This window comes from Vanessa atalanta, chromosome 7 (assembly GCF_905147765.1).
Source record: "Vanessa atalanta chromosome 7, ilVanAtal1.2, whole genome shotgun sequence".
Classification (NCBI taxonomy): Eukaryota; Metazoa; Arthropoda; class Insecta; order Lepidoptera; family Nymphalidae; genus Vanessa; species Vanessa atalanta.
This window is the reverse complement of record NC_061877.1, coordinates 8,814,392-8,834,527: the sequence shown is the minus strand read 5'-3', so window position 1 is coordinate 8,834,527 and position 20,136 is coordinate 8,814,392. Positions and strand designations below refer to the sequence as shown.

At 31.1% G+C, this 20,136-nt stretch overlaps 1 protein-coding gene across 1 annotated transcript; it reads right to left on the bottom strand.

Moving 5' to 3' along the window:
- Positions 1 to 7,454: 7,454 nt before the first annotated feature.
- Positions 7,455 to 19,378, bottom strand: LOC125065310 (RYamide receptor-like). The gene is made up of 5 exons (XM_047672843.1): positions 19,104 to 19,378; positions 17,374 to 17,572; positions 13,314 to 13,472; positions 11,603 to 11,690; positions 7,455 to 7,750 (listed from the first exon to the last, which is right to left on the bottom strand). Exons 1-5 carry the CDS (start codon positions 19,376 to 19,378, stop codon positions 7,554 to 7,556), a joined length of 918 nt encoding a protein of 305 aa, XP_047528799.1. The 3' UTR covers positions 7,455 to 7,553.
- Positions 19,379 to 20,136: the final 758 nt, after the last annotated feature.

Genomic DNA, 20,136 nt, shown 5'->3' with positions numbered 1-20,136 from the left:
TGCTCCAAAGCGGGTTGGCGGAATACACATGTGGCTGAATTTCGTAGACACATGCAGGTTTCCTCACGATGTTTTCCTTCACCGCCGAGCACGAGATGAATTATAAACACAAATTAAGCACATGAAAATTCAGTGGTGCCTGCCTGGGCTTGAACCCGAAATCATCGGTTAAGATGCACGCGTTAACCACTGGGCCATCTCGGCTCTAATCAGGAACATCTGCTCCAATTACAGCTACGCTAACAAAACATCCTGCTACGATCCGAAGTCGTAGCATGAGGATAGTAAGATATTTTTAATAATGTATATGTAATATATCACATATATTACTTTAATATAACTACATTATTAAATCAGACTGCGGCTGAGACTGAGGCTTTCAAGCACACGAACAAAAACAATCTCTTCAGATGTAAAAATATTAAAATAAAAATCTTACAGTTCGAGTTGGATATTTCACTTGAACATGTACAGCGTAAGCAGCGTATTCGTGTTTATGGAAACAGTAAATCTAATGAGATTTACTGGTTTCAAGAAAATGTTCTCGCGTAAAATTTCCTTTCTTCCTGGTATCTGGAATCTACCGGATATATCCTTATGCTATTAACGGTAGTCCCATTCTATATTTTAATATGAAGCTGTAGTTTTTGTATATTCTATTACAATTATTTTTTTTCAATTTGTATCTTCTTGTTAGATGTTACAATAGGTTTCGTTTATACTGCTAATCTTAGAAAAATAAAAAACATCCCTATCCTTGTTTTTAAGCATATTTAGCCATGGCCCTCTACGACTAGTCGATATAAGTTATATGCATTTTTTTATTATATAGGTAGGCGGGATAAGCAAATGGGCCACCTGGTGGTAAGTAGCCACCACTGCCCATAGACAATAGAGCTGTAAGAAACTTTAACCATTCCTTACATCACCAATGCGCTACCAACCTTGTAGTTGTATTGGCTTACTCACCTTTCAAACCGGAACACAACAATACTGAGTACTGCTGTTGAATATCTGTTAGTACCTACCCAGACGGGCTTACATAAAACCCTACCACTAAGTGTACTTTAAAAGTCCATCATGAATAAAACAAAATTTTTATAAAAAATATGAATATTATAAAAAAGTTCTGTAATATATTGTAATAAACATTTAAATATATTAGCAGTCAATACTATATTATTTTTTATAATATATTATATATATACTTTGTATAAATGTAAATCTTAGGTAAGACCTAAGACAAGAAAAATATATTTTCACTAATAGAGCAATTTATAAATTATTTCGAATCGCTAAATTATAGAGCAAAGAACACTTCTCGAATTCAGTTCAAAGTTCTTATATAATTATATTTGTCGTTTAATTTTCAATAAATATAATTAACATTTTTTTCTATTCGATAAGCATTAGAAGTCGTGCACTTTAGAGTCATCATATTTTTTTATTTATTTATACCTACTTAATATTTTCTTCAGAAGAAAGTCTTCTGAGATAAGTCAAATATCGTTATCTTCGTGAAGCACTGGTTCAAACCATTGATTACAAAACTTTAGCAATATATTTTTATTTAAATGAATTTAATTTTAAAAGAGTTTATGAACTCATAGTTCTGATTTTACTTTTGACTTCGCAATTATTAATTTTTACATATATTGAGAGTATTCAATAGTTTTTATTCTACTTTTTATTTGGATCGAAAAAGATTTATATCCATATTTCGATAATTACAAAGTTTATTTAAAATAATTTATACAAAAAAAATATGATTCTTCTTTAAATATATATTCGTATTTAATATATTTATATAAATTGCCGTTATTTAACTGATAATCGATCCAAAAATAAATTATTTAGTACCGTTAATTAATTTGAATACCAGAAATTTTGTAAATCGCAATACAAAGAAAATATCATCACCACGTTACTAATAAGAAAAATAACCAATATTGAAAAGCCTCTCCTAAATCAGTTCCAAATGATGAATGAATGAAGTGACAGTTATATCATTTTTGATCTGATTATGGTATTTTATATGGTGGCGTTGAATACATTCACGTTACATTAAGTTCAACAGGTAATAAACAATTTACAGTTCATTCATTGACATGCATAACACCTGTAGACAATTTTTTATAAAATTTTATTTTTTTTTTGTTTTTAAAGCTATGCATTAGCATTAGCAGCCCGTAAATGTCCCACTGCTGGGATAAAGGCCTCCTCTCCCTTTGAGGAGAAGGTTTGGAGCATATTCCACCACGCTGCTCCAATGCGAGTTGGCGGAATACACATGTGGCAGAATTTCGTTGAAATTAGACACATGCAGGTTTCCTCACGATGTTTTCCTTCACCGCCGAGCACGAGATGAATTATAAACACAAATGAAGCACATGAAAATTCAGTGGTGCTTGCCTGGGTTTGAACCCGAAATCATCGGTTAAGATGCACGCGTTCTAACCACTGGGCCATCTCGGCTCTTAAAGCTATGACTATGCGTAAAAATCTATTCCACGTGGTTATCGAATAAAATAACTTTAATATTTAATTACGAATTTTTAGGGTTTCGTTGAATAACGAAATTTATTATTATTATTTATTTACGTCTGCCATAAACTTTTTTCTCCGAATCTATCAGACGACATCCGATACTGATATAGAGTTCGATAACCCAATCTTGGATATATCGCTTGAAAAAAATCTGATTATGAAGGTGATTTGGGGACACAAATAAGAAAATTATCTTAATCTTTTTTCGTTAAAAATCGTTAAAAACATTCTATTATATTTTTATTTCAAACTACATTGCTTAAAATATAATAATTGAGAAAATATCGATCGATAAAGTAACATTTTGTTTTAAAAATACAAATAATCTTTTTGTTTCAAGTTTAGAAGAAACACATGACTAAACAAAAATAAGTTCTTAAATTCTTACTTAAAAATGCACATATTTCATTTGGATTTCAACAGGAAACTAATGATATTTTTTCAGTTTTTTATTAATAATCCTTTTTAATGCTTTTTTGTATGTATTGCAATTTTGCTTATTTTTCATATCAGTATTATAACGTTTTTCATTATTCTTTAATCTAAATTTCGAATAGGAAGCCTTATATTTAATAATAAAGATTTAAAACGACTTGTTTAGGACTACTTTATTAAGAGCATATTTTGTATTATTTTTCATCGTAATTGTACAAAGTCGTATAAGCGAGATAAATTTATAAAAGTTCGACAAGAGCATTATTTTCTAATGTTTTTACTTTCGTAGTAGTTATATAGAAATGTTTAATAAGTCTCGATTTTCGACATGAACAGTTTCCGATGCGCCATTTGCTCGACTTGTTACAGCCATAATCCCTGAAGTCATTGACTTTTTCTTTCAAGAGGTATTTTAAAAAGTTAAAGATTATAGAAATTCTCCTGTCTCACAAATAATGTAAGCTGTTAGTGCTTTGTCTGATATCGTGCACCTGTCATGTTGAAATAATATACCATCGGACGCGATGAAAGTGAGAAAATATACAGTGTACAAATGCTCAGATGTCTGTTTTTTTACCTAAACGTTTCTGTAATATATTGTCGATTAGTTAGTGTTTGAGTGTGGCTGTCGTACCTACACGAAATTTTCAGACAGAATCAGAATATCTCGTATACGTTTTATGTTTAAAATTAATAACAAATATTAGATATTTTATTGTTTAGAAGAATATTATTACATATATAGTACCAACTTAACCGGGTTTTCACAAAACCGTACCATCAAGTGCTCTTTTACCAAGTCATTTTAATAACTAGATTCCATAGTTTATCCATATTTCTTTATAAATTTTATAAATATGGATTTTTATTTAATTTTCTCGGTGACATTTCCTGTCCAAAATAAAACACAGACTGATTTCATGGGCTCTACTTTGGGATACTCGAAACAATCGAAGGTTTTTACCCAAAAAAAAATTGTCCATCGAAAAAACTTCTAACTAGTTTCGTATTAATAAATTCCAAATTGGGCTCTCCCACTACAAGTATGAAACGGAAGTTGCCTTTTAGAAAATAAAATTGCGGACATTATAGTAACTGGGGTCGGCTAAACCTAGTTCACTTCAACCCCAAAAAGACGCAAGTTTGCGCGTTAACTGCTAAAAAAACACCATTTGTCGCATCTCCACGATTCGAGAACATTCCGTTAGCCGCTACAGCTAGTATCGGAATACTTGGCGTTGATGTTTCGAGTCTCGTTCAGTTCCGCGGTCAATTGGAAGGCAAAGCCAAATTGGCATCAAAAAAGCTTGGTGTGCTCAGCAAGGCAAGACAGTATTTCACGTCGGCCCATCGTCTAAGACTATACAAGGCGCAAATTCGGCCTCACATGGAATACTGCTCTCACCTCTGGGCGGGTGCTCCCCAGTACCAGCTCCTTCCATTTGACCGTATCCAACGTAGAGCGGCTCGAATTATCGACGATCAAGCCCTTTCCGATCTGCTTGATCCTTTGGCTTTGCGTAGAGATGTTGGATCGCTCTGCATCTTCTACAGAATTTATCACGGGGAATGTTCCGAGGAATTGTTCGAACTAATCCCGGCTGCTGAATTTCACCTTCGGACATCTCGTCAAAATTCCAAATATCACCCGCACCACCTAGATGTCCGAAAATCCACAACAGCGCGATTTTTAAGACATTTTCTGCCTCGCACAACCACTCTGTGGAACCAGCTTTCGCCGGCGGTTTTTCCGAACCGATACGACTTGGGAACCTTCAAGAAAAGAGCGTACTCTTTCCTGAAAGGCCGGCAACGCACCTGCAAGCCCCCCGGTGTTGCAGATGTCCATGGGCGGTGGTAGTCACTTTCCATCAGGTGAGCCTCCTGCTCGTTTGCCACCTTATGACATAAAAAAAAAAAAAAAAAAAAAAAAAACTAAATTACTTATAAGAAATAAGTATATATATAACCTTAGCGGTTGCCGAGCCATTGATAAAAAAAGAATGTAAAAGAATGTAAAGACATACGTTTAAGTCATTAGACATTAAGAAAACTGCCGATCAGTGGATTATTTCAATCATGAAAGTATGTATGCTAATATTGTTATCAAAATATTTGAAAAAAATATTAGCATACTTAAGCATACATACATAATCTGCTGCATAGAAAACAATTTGGATTTATGAGGGGTCACTCGAATATATATGAAGCCCAAAGAGTCACAAGATGCCTTAGGGATTTTCTGTGACTTATCCAGAGCCTTTGATTGTGTTCAACATGAAACTCTCGTCAGGAAACTTTAAACTTTACGGAATTAGAAAATGTGCGCTCGACCTTTTGACTTCTTATCTTAACAATAGAATTCAGAGAGTTGACGTTTAAAGAAAAAGGTCTCCAGGTACTCCAGTTGGCGACAAAAATCAATTCTTGGATCTTTTCTATTCCTCATATAAATAAATGATTGCCCTTTTTTATTAGGAACAAACATGATACATATTGCTTGCTGATTGATGATAACTCTTTAGTTTTTAAAATTAATAATTATTTTGACGATATCAACAACGCTATCTCTGATATAGTAAATCATAAATATAATAACCATATAATAAAAATAATCACAATGTAATAAAATTGACAAAAGAAATAAACGCCGCTGAGTTACTTTTGCCGGTTCTTCTCAGGTCAGGGTATTTTCTTTTCCGAACGGCTGTTTAATTGGACATTCAATTAGTAAGAATAATATTTCTATATTGAATAAAGTGATTTGATTTGATTTGATTAAAATAAATCTATTAAACTCTAACTACAGAAATATAACAATATTTTATTATTTTAGGATTACTCCGCCCTATAAATAAACAGTTTACTTCCGATTAAATGAAATTCCGAAAAATCACTCAATTAATAAACTTATAACAAGATGAAAAATTCAATTTCAGTTAATTTCAGTGATTTTAGTTGTTCGAAATATTATATATTTTTTTATGCGCCTTTGATGTGATTTTCTTATATTTTGATGAGCGTGCAAGTTTTTATTACCAGACAGCATCACAATCAAAATTTCAAAATACATCGAAATTTAAATACATAATTAATTACCATGTATAAATGCAAAAGACGTGTACTTTATATACCTCTATGTCTTATCTTAACTTCAAGCAATATTTTAATTAACAACGAACAAGTAAACACAGTTTATTAACATTAACGGTAAGTTATTAAAGGTAAATAAGATAATAAATACGACCTCGGAAGTAAATACTAATTTGAGCTGGTGCTCTGAATAATAAAATGTATTTAATTCATTTACTCATGTGCTATGTATTTATAAAGAGAAGAGTTTTTTATTTTTATCTGTATATATTGTGGTCTGAATTCTTATAGATATGATGATCGCTTTTAAACTTATTGGTAGAGCGTGTGGTAGTCTATTTGGCGCCTCTACTACCCACCCATCCCATCTTTTACTGCCAAAATGATAACAAGATTTAGTATTGTTGCGTTCCTGTTTGAACCGTGAGTTCGTCTTTGCAACGAACACTAAGAACATAAAATCTTAGTTCCCAAGATTGACGATGTTCACTCGTGAAGACGCACCCCTCTCCGTTACATTATCGGTATCTAGTATTAATATAAATTTGATAGTAAAGGTTATATTTTAGATACTGGACTGATGACGGTTATCGTACCTATTAGTTATATAGTTAACAGCCAAGGAGGACGAAGTTTAGCTTATTCGAAAGTTACTGTTAAGTTATCGAACCCGACAAGATACGAAAACTGACAGAGACTTAACACAGCTACTACTATAATTGATTACTTTTCAAAGTAATAAATTCTTTAACCTTATTTCTTTAGTCCTGGCACGAAATTAACTTAATCGAAAAAAGAAGTTTATATAAATCACGCCAAAGTTGCAAGAACTTTCTCTAGCTCTTGTTTTTATTGGTCTCTATAAATGTTATCGTGGAAAATATGAATTGGTTGATAAAGAATTATATACTCAAACCGCCTAATAAAAAGGCTTGCGATCGCGCTCGAAGTTTATCTGCTACGGACATGGTATTTGTTATTAATTATTATATATACGTTCATGTCATTGTTAATTGTTAGTTATTATTATAAAGTAAGACAGTATTCTTTTCAAAGAGATATTTTAATTTCTGTTCTGCGAGAATACTTTTGTTTCATGTAGTTAAGCACTATTAATGAAAAAGTCAATTTAAATAAAAGAAAACATATCAAATTCTAATAAAGAGGATTTATAAACATTCAAGATTCGAACCTGATCTATATTGCGTTACAACCAAAAACATCTGAAACAACTTCAGTTACAATTAACTTAATTTGTTAATCATACGATTGTATGGAAAATAATGAAAAATAATTTAAAAAATTACAAATTCACTATGTGATAAAAGGTATTATAACATAATACAGAAACAATTAAAGCTTTTAATAATACGATTATTAAGAAAAAACTAAATCTTAATAATTTCACAACAACAATATTATACCTAGTACACTTTGGTATGTAGTTAACTATGTCTATATGAGTTATTATTTAAATGTTACAGCTGGAATTGTGTACGAATTGACAGCGCTTGTATTGGAGGTGTTGATGCGGTGAAGTGTCTCGATGACAGATTGTTATCGGAGTTCGCGCCACGACGTGACGACATGGTCGACGAGGAAGTCGTCACGCGCTGCAACCGACTCGAACCGCTGCTGATTTCTCGACGGTTAATGCCGTTGACACCGATGAGTTCTACATTAAAAAAAAACATTAAATTAGATAAGGGCAAGATGATGATTTATATAGATGAAAAATAAAATACCCTAAAATTCCAGTAATTGCAAAATCGACTATCATTCTACCGTTCGGTAAAGTTTACTCATTACATATTAAGACAAGTAAAATAATAAAATTCTGTAGACACAACATCTTATACTTTTAATTCAAAAAATATTTCTATGTACGAGGGATTGTGGAGTGCTGTTTTTTAAGTGGAATCATATAGAAATAATTGGATATTATCTGTTACAATTACGTCCTGTGCGTAATAGTGCAGAATCCTGGATGATTGCGTCATGGATGTTCTTCGGCTTTGGTAAGAGTTTGTCAATCAGCCCTACAGGTAGACATAACAAATTCTTTATAATTCTTGTTTTTTTTATAATTTCTAGCGGTGTAACGTAATCAAGCAGCGTCGTCGCCGTAGTAATTTAATTTAGCGTAACAAATTGATTTGCATGATCCGAACTTTAACCCTATTACTCAAGATTTCATTAAAAGTTTAATAATATTAAAATTAAATTGAAGAAACAGAATAGCTTATTTTAAATTATAATAACTCGTTTTACCTTCCGAGCAACTTAATTTTAATGTTCAGTAACATAATTTACTTTCAATATCAATTGATATTCAGTTCGCTATCAAAAGATATTTATAAAAAAAAACACATTGTGTTAAGTTTGGGTTTTCTTGAAATAATTCCTGTCACTGATAATTTGGCCGTACCAACCTACTATTGCGCAGTAATAAAACTATGTATGTATTTATGTAACGGCATAATGATGTACAAAATATATTATTTCAAGAAATGAATACACTAATTGTTAATTAATATAATATAGAGTAAATGTTATCTGTTTTTGTTATAATTGGTTCGTTTGCGGTGATCCTCTATTTGTCGGTTAGTTAACAGTTTAATTGCATCAGATAAGTTTTCTGCTCTTTCTCTATGTTTAATTTCTATAAATAGCAAAAATATTATTAATCTCTCTAGATTAGTTTTAAAGTTTTTTTTTTAATAGTAGTATAAAAAAAACTAATGAATGAGTCGTATTTACAAATTGTGGCATAAAAAATCATTATATACGATACATAAACAGTACAATACAGTATGTTTGTACGTATGTATATGATATATAGTATAGCAGGTACTTTTTCCCGAAAAAGTATTTTTTAATATTAATCTACCTCAAGGAAACAAGTATAAAAATGTATTTTTTTAATAAATAATCAAAATCCACACGTAGTACACGGTAAATCATCTCAGGAGTTGAACAAATTAGGAAAATTGTCTGTCAACAACTGAACAAATTAGGAAATTTGAGTGTCTGTTTGTAATATTAAAATAACCGCTTTTAACTAAACGCATATGTATGCGGTACATATACATATACAAAAATAAACATTAAAATAACACGGTACATATACAAAAATAACATTTTTTTACAATTTTTGTCCGTGTGTCTGTTTGTTCCGGCTAATCTCTGGAACAGCTGGACCGATTAACGGGGCTTTCACTGGCAGATAGCAGGGTTTATTTTAGAATTATATGTAAAATAATAATAAAGTCACGTTGCAATGTCCAAATACTGTCCAGTACCGCGCCCAGCCCTCAAGTATGCCAATACCAATCCGCCTTCAAGTCGGGTACCTCCCACCAAAGACTTAACATTACAAAAGCTGCCTAATATAGAATTAATAAGTTATAGTAAAATCTGCGAACTGAACAGTAACTTTTTTGTTAGATTCAAACGCGCACTAAGTCGCGGGCACATCTCGTTTTTATATATAATAATTATACCTACAAGTCCTTAACAGACAGATTTTGGGACACATTGTGTGTTCACGTTTGATAAATCCGTTTGGAACTTATATATTACGGTTTATATTTAGCAGTCATTCAAGAGGTGGGTCCTTTTCTTACCCTCTTATTGAATCCTCACTAAAGAGCCTGCTTACACATGTGTGAGTAATTCCTATTGAAAATTGATTTATACCTTCTTTATATATAGAGATCTATTAAAATATTAAAAATATGTCGCAAGAAAAGGTCGGATTTACTATTTTCGTTAAATATTTTTTGATGCATCTTCCAAATACTTAATATTTCACTTGGTGGTAGGATTTTGTGCAAGCCCACCTGGGTAGGTACCACCTACTCATCGTATATTCTACCGCCACGCGATAATATTGTTAGGTTACAGTTTGAAGAGAGAATAAGCCAGAGTAACTACAGATACAAATACAAGGGGTATAACATCTTCCCAAGGTTGTTGGCGCATTGATTATGTAGGGTATGGTTTATAATTCTAACAGTACTAATATCTATGGGCAGTGGAGACCGATTACCATCAGGTAGCCCATTTGACCGTCTGCCAAACTATAACACACAAACATTGGTTATTAGCTTAGTTTTATAATATCCTTATAAAATTTTATAAAGGCATGCTTAAAAAGAAAACTCGATAACAGTTTAAAAATAGATATGATTTATTAATAATATCTATTTTTAAATAAGTGAATTATGAAGTATAATTATGTATTATTATGAAGTACATTATATGTGATTTAATTTAGCACAGGAGAAATATCATTATTAATGGCTGAACAGACTGAATATCATAAAAACAAAAACATTTATTATCTACGTATACGTGTACGTACTGTTGAAATAAAACAAAAACTCTCCTCGCAATCAATAATTTATTTATAAGTGTTTCACAATCAAAACTGATACAAAAATAGTTATTTTCTCGATGCTTCCATTACGATTAAAGTAAGAATGACAATTTATATGCTAACTACTAGTATTAAATGTTTACAGGCCCCTTCTCCCACTGTAGGAAAATCTAGTTTTGATCTATTTTAAAATAAAAATGAGTTTAGTCCAAACTATTCAAATCGAATTAATTCTACGATGGCAAACTAACTTACGTGATTTTTGGCAAATAACAGCCGCTGACGTAGTAGGTAATAATCGTCCAGTAATTATTTATGTTAGTAACACTTTTGTTCAAATTTTCAGAAACTAGCGGTATATACGTTGTCTGTTTTAATAGGGCAGTTTATTTAGTTTAATAATACGCGGAAATTACGTGATTCAAAGTAAAAATATATATATATATGTAATGTGCATATACTATATAATGATTGAAAAAACCATTACAATCAAACTCAATTTCGTTAATTTATAATAATAGATCGGATATACTTTATCATTATGCACACGATGTTAATAATTTCATAAGGTTACCTATCTAATTATTTATTGTTTAAATATGACGAGCATATTTGCACAACATATTCCTTGTCAGCAATTATTCTGCTCGGAAAGAATCATACAATGCAAAAATAAATATATCCGATATCGTTGCTAACGGTACATACAGGCGTCAGTAAACGTCATACCATGCTCCATTGCAAAATGCATATCCTAACATTATAGATAAAACAAAAACCATGATGGGTAATAAATAATCCTTGGTATAATATTATAACAATGCATGTGTCATTACCTACTACTGCTGCTTTACACAAGCCCGCCTGGGTCGCTACCACCCACTCATAGCTTACCCCTACTCTACCGCTAAATTGATGTGTATCAGTTTTAAAGGATAACGAGATTAGAGTTAGATGGGTCACCGTGATTACAGTCATATAGGATACCTTGTTTTTTCTCAAGGTTTGTCATTGACCAAACTAACACTAAACTTGCTCTAACAGGGTAAATTTCTATGGTCGTAGTGGTAATATACCGTGAGGTGATTTTTTTTATTCATTTTTGATAGCATATCTGCCTACATATGATGAATAGTTAAAAAATACCTGATAAGGGAATAACATCGCACGTGCTGGTACGTCGGCCCGACCGCGATGTCTGGTATAAGCGATTTGGCATCAGGCTACCCAGTATCTACAAATAAAAAAAATACTCATAATAAAATATATATATATATGTTTTTTTATGAAAATCATTGTTAAAACCTTATTAAATCCAAGATTATAAAAAACTTATTTTTATTTATATACATACATACATACATATATATAAATTAGTATGTATTTATTATTGACAGTGATTCAAAATCAAGATATTCTTTTATCATGGTAGTCTTGAATTAAATGTAAAGCTACTGGTTCGGAAAGTAGATTTTTTTTTATGACATTGGTTGGCGGACGAGCATATGGGCCACCTGATGGTAAGTGGTCACCACCACCCATAGACAAAGGCACTGTAAGAAATATTAACCATTCCTTACATCACCTATGCGCCACCAATCTTAGGAACTAAGATGTTATGTTCCTTGTGCCTGTGATTACACTGGCTCACTCACCCTTCTAACCGGATGATGAGTGGGTGGTACCTACCCAGACGGGCTTGCACAAAGCCCTACCACCAAGTGAATTCTACTAAGAAGAACCCTCAACAAACTCAGTTCAAGTCCACCATTTTAATTACATTGTGTCGATAAAGTGCAACAAAGATAAATAATAATTATGCATTAAATTACTATAAGAGCATTTATATGATCTAGGTCACCGGCATCCATTACCGAAGGATTAAATCCTTACCTACTTAATATTTGCTGTCAACAATAATTACGATCTCTAAATAAAGCTTTAATTTTATTATATTTAATTAAACGCGTCCCAGATTCGTGCTGCGGCAGACGTATCTTTGCTTCTGCGTTTAATAAAAACTTTACACTGTGTGTCTTAAACATAATAAGCATATAATATTTAATCATAATTTCATAATATGAATAGGTTTCTCGCAATCTTAAAAGAAATAGATTGCAATATCATATTTATGTTTTGTCATTTTGGATAGAACCACAGTTAATTTGTATTCTCTCATCTTATTATTTTCTTACAAAAACTTGTCAATGCACATTTCGATAGTCTAGAAGCCAAAAGTGCTAAGTGTCTTTTTTTAAATTTAAATATACTAAATTATCATGCTCTTCCATTTGTACATATTATTATTTCAAAAATTCTATTTTCTTTCTTCTTCCTTGTCTTAACTGACATCAAGATGAATCAAATAGGTTGCAAAATGCACAAATAATCAAGCATGATCAACGCACCTATGGCATTTCACTAGAGTGTTGCCATAACTCGCCATCCACAACAGATCTAAACGTTTTATTGTTTGTCAACATTCAAGACCATTGTTCTAAAACGTATTACGTGATTCTTAGTCTTAGTATTATTAAGTAAGCTGGACAAATAAGTTCAAGGACATTAGATTAATTGTTCATAATGGTGTAACTTTAGTATAGAAAAGTAGTAAATATATTTTTCTTTCTATTAAAATAATTTTTTTCTGTGATTTCTGAAAATAGTCATCTCTTTTTAAGTTAGGATGTCAAAATACCTAACTAAATTAATGTAATGCAGACGCATTCACTATACAAAATGTTGACTTTCAGAAATCCAACTAAAATTCACAAAACTGCTCTCCTGAACAATTACAAAATGTGATTTAACTTGTCTTCTAAACTATCGATTTATAATAAGGTTACATTACATTTACCTGCTTGAACCCTCGACGGTATCTTACATTCATATAGCTGTATATGATTGGGTTATAACAACAGTGTGACATAGCGAGCCAGTGGGCGACGAACCACACGTATGGCATGCCCGGCCACGTTGCCCAAGCCTCGTCGGTCTCGTGGAGTGTCCATAGAATCTAAATTAAACAAAAAATATAAAATAGAATTATAATTATTTATGATACATTTCAACATTTATTATTTTGATGCTACACTACCAAAAATATAGATAATCAACTAATTGTATATCGATGTACTTCTAATATAATTATCGAATTATAATATTATAAAAAATAAATAAAATCGACCTGATTTTTGTTATTTAAAAGATAACTATCCTGGACCTAGACTCCGATTGAAAAAAAAAATTGTGAGTTAGATTAAAATATTATTTATAAGTAAGTAATTATTGATTTTCAATTTCAAAGTAAATGCATTTCAAACATTAGTTTTATGAAATACACATAAATCAACAATGCTAATCACTTCAGAGCCTACAATTATTAATATAACAGAAATAAATTCCTTAAATTATTACGAGCGTGTGTTTTAAATACATAATATTGATACATATAACAGTTTAACTTGAAAAATACTTGCAATGAATATATTGAGAGGGAGCCAGCAGATCGTAAATACAATAACCACCGTCACCATCATTTTAATCATCTGAAAAAAGGTCACATATGAGTTATTATTTAAAAAAAAAAAAAAATTTAAAATAAAGAAGCAAGTCATATATTTAGTAAATATTATTTTTATATTTAAACAATTGCAAATGTGTAAATTCAAATAATAAAATTGAATGGAATTGGAACAAATACTACAAGCCGTGAATCGGAAAGTAAGATAAGCTTCTATCGACTGCGCTCATTCCGCAAAATCCGTATAAAAATCGTAAATTTTGTCTAACCTAAAATAATAATGTTACAATATATTCTGACGCGCCGCAACGTATAAAATCAACTGTAGAAAAAATAAAACGACATGACATCACAACGCAAAAACAAGGGCAATAATCTTCAAATATGAATCATGTCATTTTACTTATTTTTCAATATTAATGTCTTAATGGCCAAAAATCTTTGTAATGTTTGTTAATGGGCTTGTGGTAGTATCGCTGCTTAAGCCGATCAACGGTGACATTGATTTCTTCATCTGTCCGTTAGAAGATCTCCATTTATTAGTATCTCGATAGACTAGTTATCTCCTCCCTTTCAGTCTCGTTTCGTGTTTGCACATTAGCTAGATTTTTGACTGATCCATCTCCCAAGGCTCGCCGTGTAAATGTTTTTTGTAAATTGTTTGTGGACCAAGAAACTGTGCACCGATAACTCAATGTCAATGTCTGCTGTGCTATAGTTATAAATTATTTCGTTAGCATCTACGTTATTTTATACAGCCCTGATTTTCTATAATGGCAAATATAGTGGAATGCTTAAAATTATAAATTCATCGAATAGCTAATAAAATCGTAAAACTCGTTGCTGTTCCCATGTTATACGGATAATATAGCTATGCTCGACATTTACGAGATATATACACCTCCTAAAGCTCTTGGATTTTGAAGTATATTATTGTCGTGCGATTCGTTTACGACATTATTGTTTTAAAGTAACACAACACTTTTACTGTTAAATGTATTCGTTGTATGTATTGTTATGTATTCGTATTAATCTAGAAAAGATAAGACTTGTATGTAGAAAACACCGAGCAAATAGTAGAAGCAGATTGTTAATATTACTCACGCTTTATAATAACACCGTATCTTAAAATAAACGCACAGATCAGTAATTAATATAAATTTCATGCTAATAATTTCGATAAAAATGTATGCCCGATTAAATATTTGAGATTTTTTTTGTATTTATAGCGCTTAACGTTTGAAATTTGCTTGTTTAACGATTTACTTGTACAAAAACACATCATTCTTTTACAATAATAATATTTACGATATAAAGATTACACTTTTATTTTTGTAGAAGAGATTTAAATTCGGAGGCATATAATTTAAAGAAAAAAATACAGATATCACATAACGATATATAAATAGAGATTTTTTTATCGTTTTACGCACAACAAATATCTCCAATACAAATGTATATAATAATAATAATGGTTTTAATAAATGTTAATATATTTTCAGAACACTACGATATTTTTACCTTCAAATATACTTAACTATAATATATAACCTTAATCCTGTTTGATTGGGCAAAAAATTAACTATTTTTATTAATTGCGTTTGAAATGAATATTCCATTACTGTAATCAATAAAGTACATTAATCACTAATTATTCAACACAATTCCCTTTGAGTTTGTATTCGATTTTCGTAATTTTCCTTTAAAATAAATAGATTTTAAGTGTGTAAAAGTGCGTGGGAAATATTTTTTATAATAATCATGTGTTCTATTCCTTTCCAAACTCTTTTTTCAGGTTGCTGTTTACACTGAATTATTGTAAAAAAAAAATGTACGTCGCTTTTTACTCCATGGCCATATATATTGAATATATTCTGTTTTCGGGATATTTTTTTTTTGTAACCTCAATTTTTCTAATTATAACGTTCTTATTTGTTGAAAGGTGCGAAATAATAGGGCTCCATTTAATATTTTTAACGTCACGATCTCATTCTTTCATTATCTTGTAATTGCTACATTTAAAATTTCAAACTGAAATTTCCAGCTTGGACATTAGTCATTAACGTCTTTTGCGTCAGGTAGCGATTACCTACAAACTAGCTTATTATAAAAAATCAAGTAGTATTGCTAGTTCATTCCTTTCTGTTTTTATCTCAATGTAAATCAATAAAACAGTAGGTATTGGTTTAAAACATTTTGTTTAAATGTTAGTGAAACCTTGTGACGTAAACTTTAACCAATCATTACTTCATACGTAATATACAAAATTATAGTAACGTTGATATAGAAACCAAAGAGTAAAACTACATCTACAGCGGAAACTTCGTACAAACGATGAAGTTCATTTAAATACACATGCGATTAAAGATAATCCATTCATCTATTTTAACGCTTTTGTATCTTATTAGTTCCTAGAAACGAAATCATCTTACTCTCTTACTTATTTTTATGAAAAATATAATTAACCTCGCATTAATTAAGTCCCTAATGGTTTATTTTATCCGTAACCTTTTACGGATAAAATAAACCATTAATTGATTTAAATGGAAATCATAGAATACATTAATAAATACTTAAGAATTCCTGTTAAAGTAATAAAATATCTACATAAAAAAGTCTATTGTATATGATCTTACTTTTTTTGTGTAAGTTTAAAATAATATGGAACATAAGAAAAATCTACCGAATGACAAGATATACCTTTTCTCACCGAGATGCACTCTGGAATTATTCTCGGATCAGCGTTCTAAGAATTACTAATGTCTTTAAAATCTATATATATATAAAAGCGAAATACCACTAACTGATTAAGCATGAAATCTCAGAAACTAAAAGCCTACAAAGTTTAAACTTAGCAGGTAGCTTCCCAATAGGGTGTAGTTATCCGCTAAGAACGGATTTTACGAAACTCGGGTGGAGTGGAGTAAGGCGGTAAAATGATGGAAGTTTGTATGAAAGTCCTATGTTTTTGAAATAAGATGGTGTGTGTGTAGGTAGGGTGTAACCCCTTGTGGGGTTAAAACATGGGATAATTTGTAAGATTGTAAGATAATCAATGTTATGGAAGTTAAAGTAATTATAGAAGACAAATTTTAAATGGTATTTAAGTATAAGAATATATATTATAACGAGGGATGTTTTATTATAACAATAAAAAATATTTAGCGTGGACCGTGCGGATCGAGTCGTACATAATAATATTATTAATAAAGATTTGTTTGTTTGTCATAGATAAAATCTGAATCTGTTGAACCGATTATCCAGCAAAAACATTTTATTTTATTTAAGTAACAATAAAACTCCTACAAGTTACAAGGTGAAATAACTACGGATAAATCCGCGGGCACAGCAAGTAAATATATATATAAATATGAAATAACGTTTCAAAGTGAACCTTTCGTTTCGAGTTCTGGATTCGCGTATCTCTTGCTGTTTGTGCTTCGCCCGGTGGTCGAACTCCCCAGACGACGTGTGCAATTCGTGCATAAGTGCAAACAAGCGCAGTGAGGGGCAATCCAAATTGAAGAACCAATAGTGCACACGAGTACTGTTCGTTTTGTTCGGCCCACTCCCATTTTTCAAGACAAACATCTCTATAACCAAAAATAAGACAGAATATTTAGTTACTATTACAATTATAGAACTACTCGATGACGATTGTGCGGCGCTCTAAGTTAATTTAATTATTTTTTATAAATTAAACTTAACACATATAATCTAATTTGTATTTTTATTATCTTAATCTATTCTTAGTCGCCTCACGCACACTAAGACATCTTATAAACACGAGCAACACTCACCTATGCATTTAATATGTTACATATAAATATATAATTATTAAATGATTATCGGCATTCAACATGGCGAAAGCACTTTCGTAAGTGGAATAGATCTATGAAATACATTTAATAGTATTTGACACATTTACTCATTTTTCGAAGGACATAAATTTATAAAATTACACGTGAAATACTATACAAGAAATATTTCAAACTTATGTTCGTTTATTGAATTGAACCCTTATGGGTTGATTGAATTGAACCCTTATTATCATATTTGCATTTAAAAACAAAATAAGTATATAATATGCTTCAATAAAATATAAACGTAAAATGTAAATACTTTGTTTGTTAAAATCTACAAATTTTTCGTTATTTGGCAGCGTTCACTTTGAAAAGCGCCAAACCAACAGCAATATCTTTGATTACACAATTAAGTATATACAAAAATGTACTCCTCTCTCAGTTCCACTCGGTTGCTCGATATTGGGACAATTCTTCATTTCTTTTAAGAGCCTAATGGATGTTGACGTCAGAAATTCTAATCCATTATTTTGAGTTCCCCAGTTCCTTTACCCTCTCATTCCATCAACGACATTATTTAATAGTTCATACTTCACAACCGTAATGTACTACGGGCGATAACACAAGAAGATTCTAATCCGTTGTTTTAAATTAATCTGGCGTTTCTCATTTAAATTTACGAAACCTCATTTTCATGAAGGGCAATGCTAATCTGTGTTAATCTTCTGCAGCACTTTTGAACCAACAACACAATGTGCCTGTAGTACTTTGGTATATTAATTAATTGCTATTTAATTTAACAAAGTCCTTCTTTAAACAAACAGATTTTAAATATTCAAACACCGTAAATCAATTTATGAATGATAAAACGAAGAAAGTTTGAGTTTAAAAGTGTAACGTAACGTTAATGTATAATAAAAATTATTAAACATTTTTAAATATATGATTTTTGGTTCGAAAGTCAAAATTAAACATGTGTTTAAGTGGATGGATAACTCAAATTCTAGTTGAATGTTAATACGTAGTTGTAAAATGTAAGTTATATCTTTGCGATGTTGAATACGTACAAAGATACGCCTTTTAAAGATAATTATTACATTAATATTGCTATAGATAGATACTTCAGGATAATGGCGTTGTTTATATATTCCACTATGAAATTCTTTGCAACAGAAAGTATTTTATTTCATTTTCGATTTCAAACTTGAATATGAATTTCATAAATATAGTTTGTTGATTAAATAAATATAATTTTGTACAAGTAACTATAGAGTTGGAATATTAAAACATCTTATACTCATAAATGTTTCTAAATACTTACGCTTTACAGTATTGATGCCATTCAGTTGGTCTCTGTATTTGGGAAACGATAATGATTGGTGCTGCAGTCGTTAACGCTCCTCCCCAGACCGCTGCGACTACAGTTTTAGCAGCAGTTTTACCTAATCTCGGCCGCAAAGGCCTCATGATTGCCAAATAACGATCAATGGAAATAGCCAAAAGCGTATAAGCACTAACTAGTACTGAAACAGCTTGAGAATAATTTACTATTTTACACATAACCATACCAAATGGCCAGTACCTTAGAACTAACATTGACACAAATGAAAACGGCACACAAAATATTGTCATCAAAATGTCACCAATAGCCAGGTTCATTATGAAGTAATTTGTTACGGTCTTCATTCGAGGTGAACTTTGCACAACGAAACACACGAGTCCATTCCCAATCAAAGCAACTATAAATATAGTACAATACATGAAGAATACACAAAATTGAAAAATCGGTGTCGAAAGCAAACTGCCAGTTGATACAGGTGAACAAAATTCTTCGTTTGTCCATATTGCGTTAGTTAAATTTGTATCGTTGTATTGTTCAATGTTCGTCTCATTGGTGAATAATTCTAAATTATTATAGGAATCCAACATTCTGTATCACATTTTTGGGCTATCGATATTCAAAACATACGTCTTGTTCAATTAAATCTTCGTGAAGATCTTCAACTATCATGATTATCTGCAACAATATGGAAAATTATCTGAGATTACTATGTATTATCTAATTTTGTGTAATAACAGCGTTATATTTCAATCTAAATTACTATACTATAATATTCATATATGCTATTGCGTAAATTAAATTAATTCTCGATATCGTATTTGATTCACAAAACAAAAATTAGTTCACGTGCCGAAGTAATTTGCCGTGGCATAATAACCAAAATCGAGCAATATCAATATCAGTTAGCTGTCTAACTTTTCCAACTGCGTTTACTGCTGAGCTGTCTTCCCGTAATGGACGTTAAATGAGGATTCTACTGAAGTTTCGAATCTAAAGCGATTCCTAAGAACAC

Coding starts and splice junctions, on each gene's coding strand:
- LOC125065310 (XM_047672843.1), bottom strand. CDS start 19,378: ATGTTAGTTCTAAGGTACTGGCCATTTGGTATGGTTATGTGTAAAATA. Junction 13,473..17,373: donor TCCAGAACTCGAAACGAAAG/GTTCACTTTGAA, acceptor TGTTTAATTTAG/ATTCTATGGACACTCCACGA. Junction 7,751..11,602: donor CGATGTTATTCCCTTATCAG/GTATTTTTTAAC, acceptor TTTTTAATGTAG/AACTCATCGGTGTCAACGGC.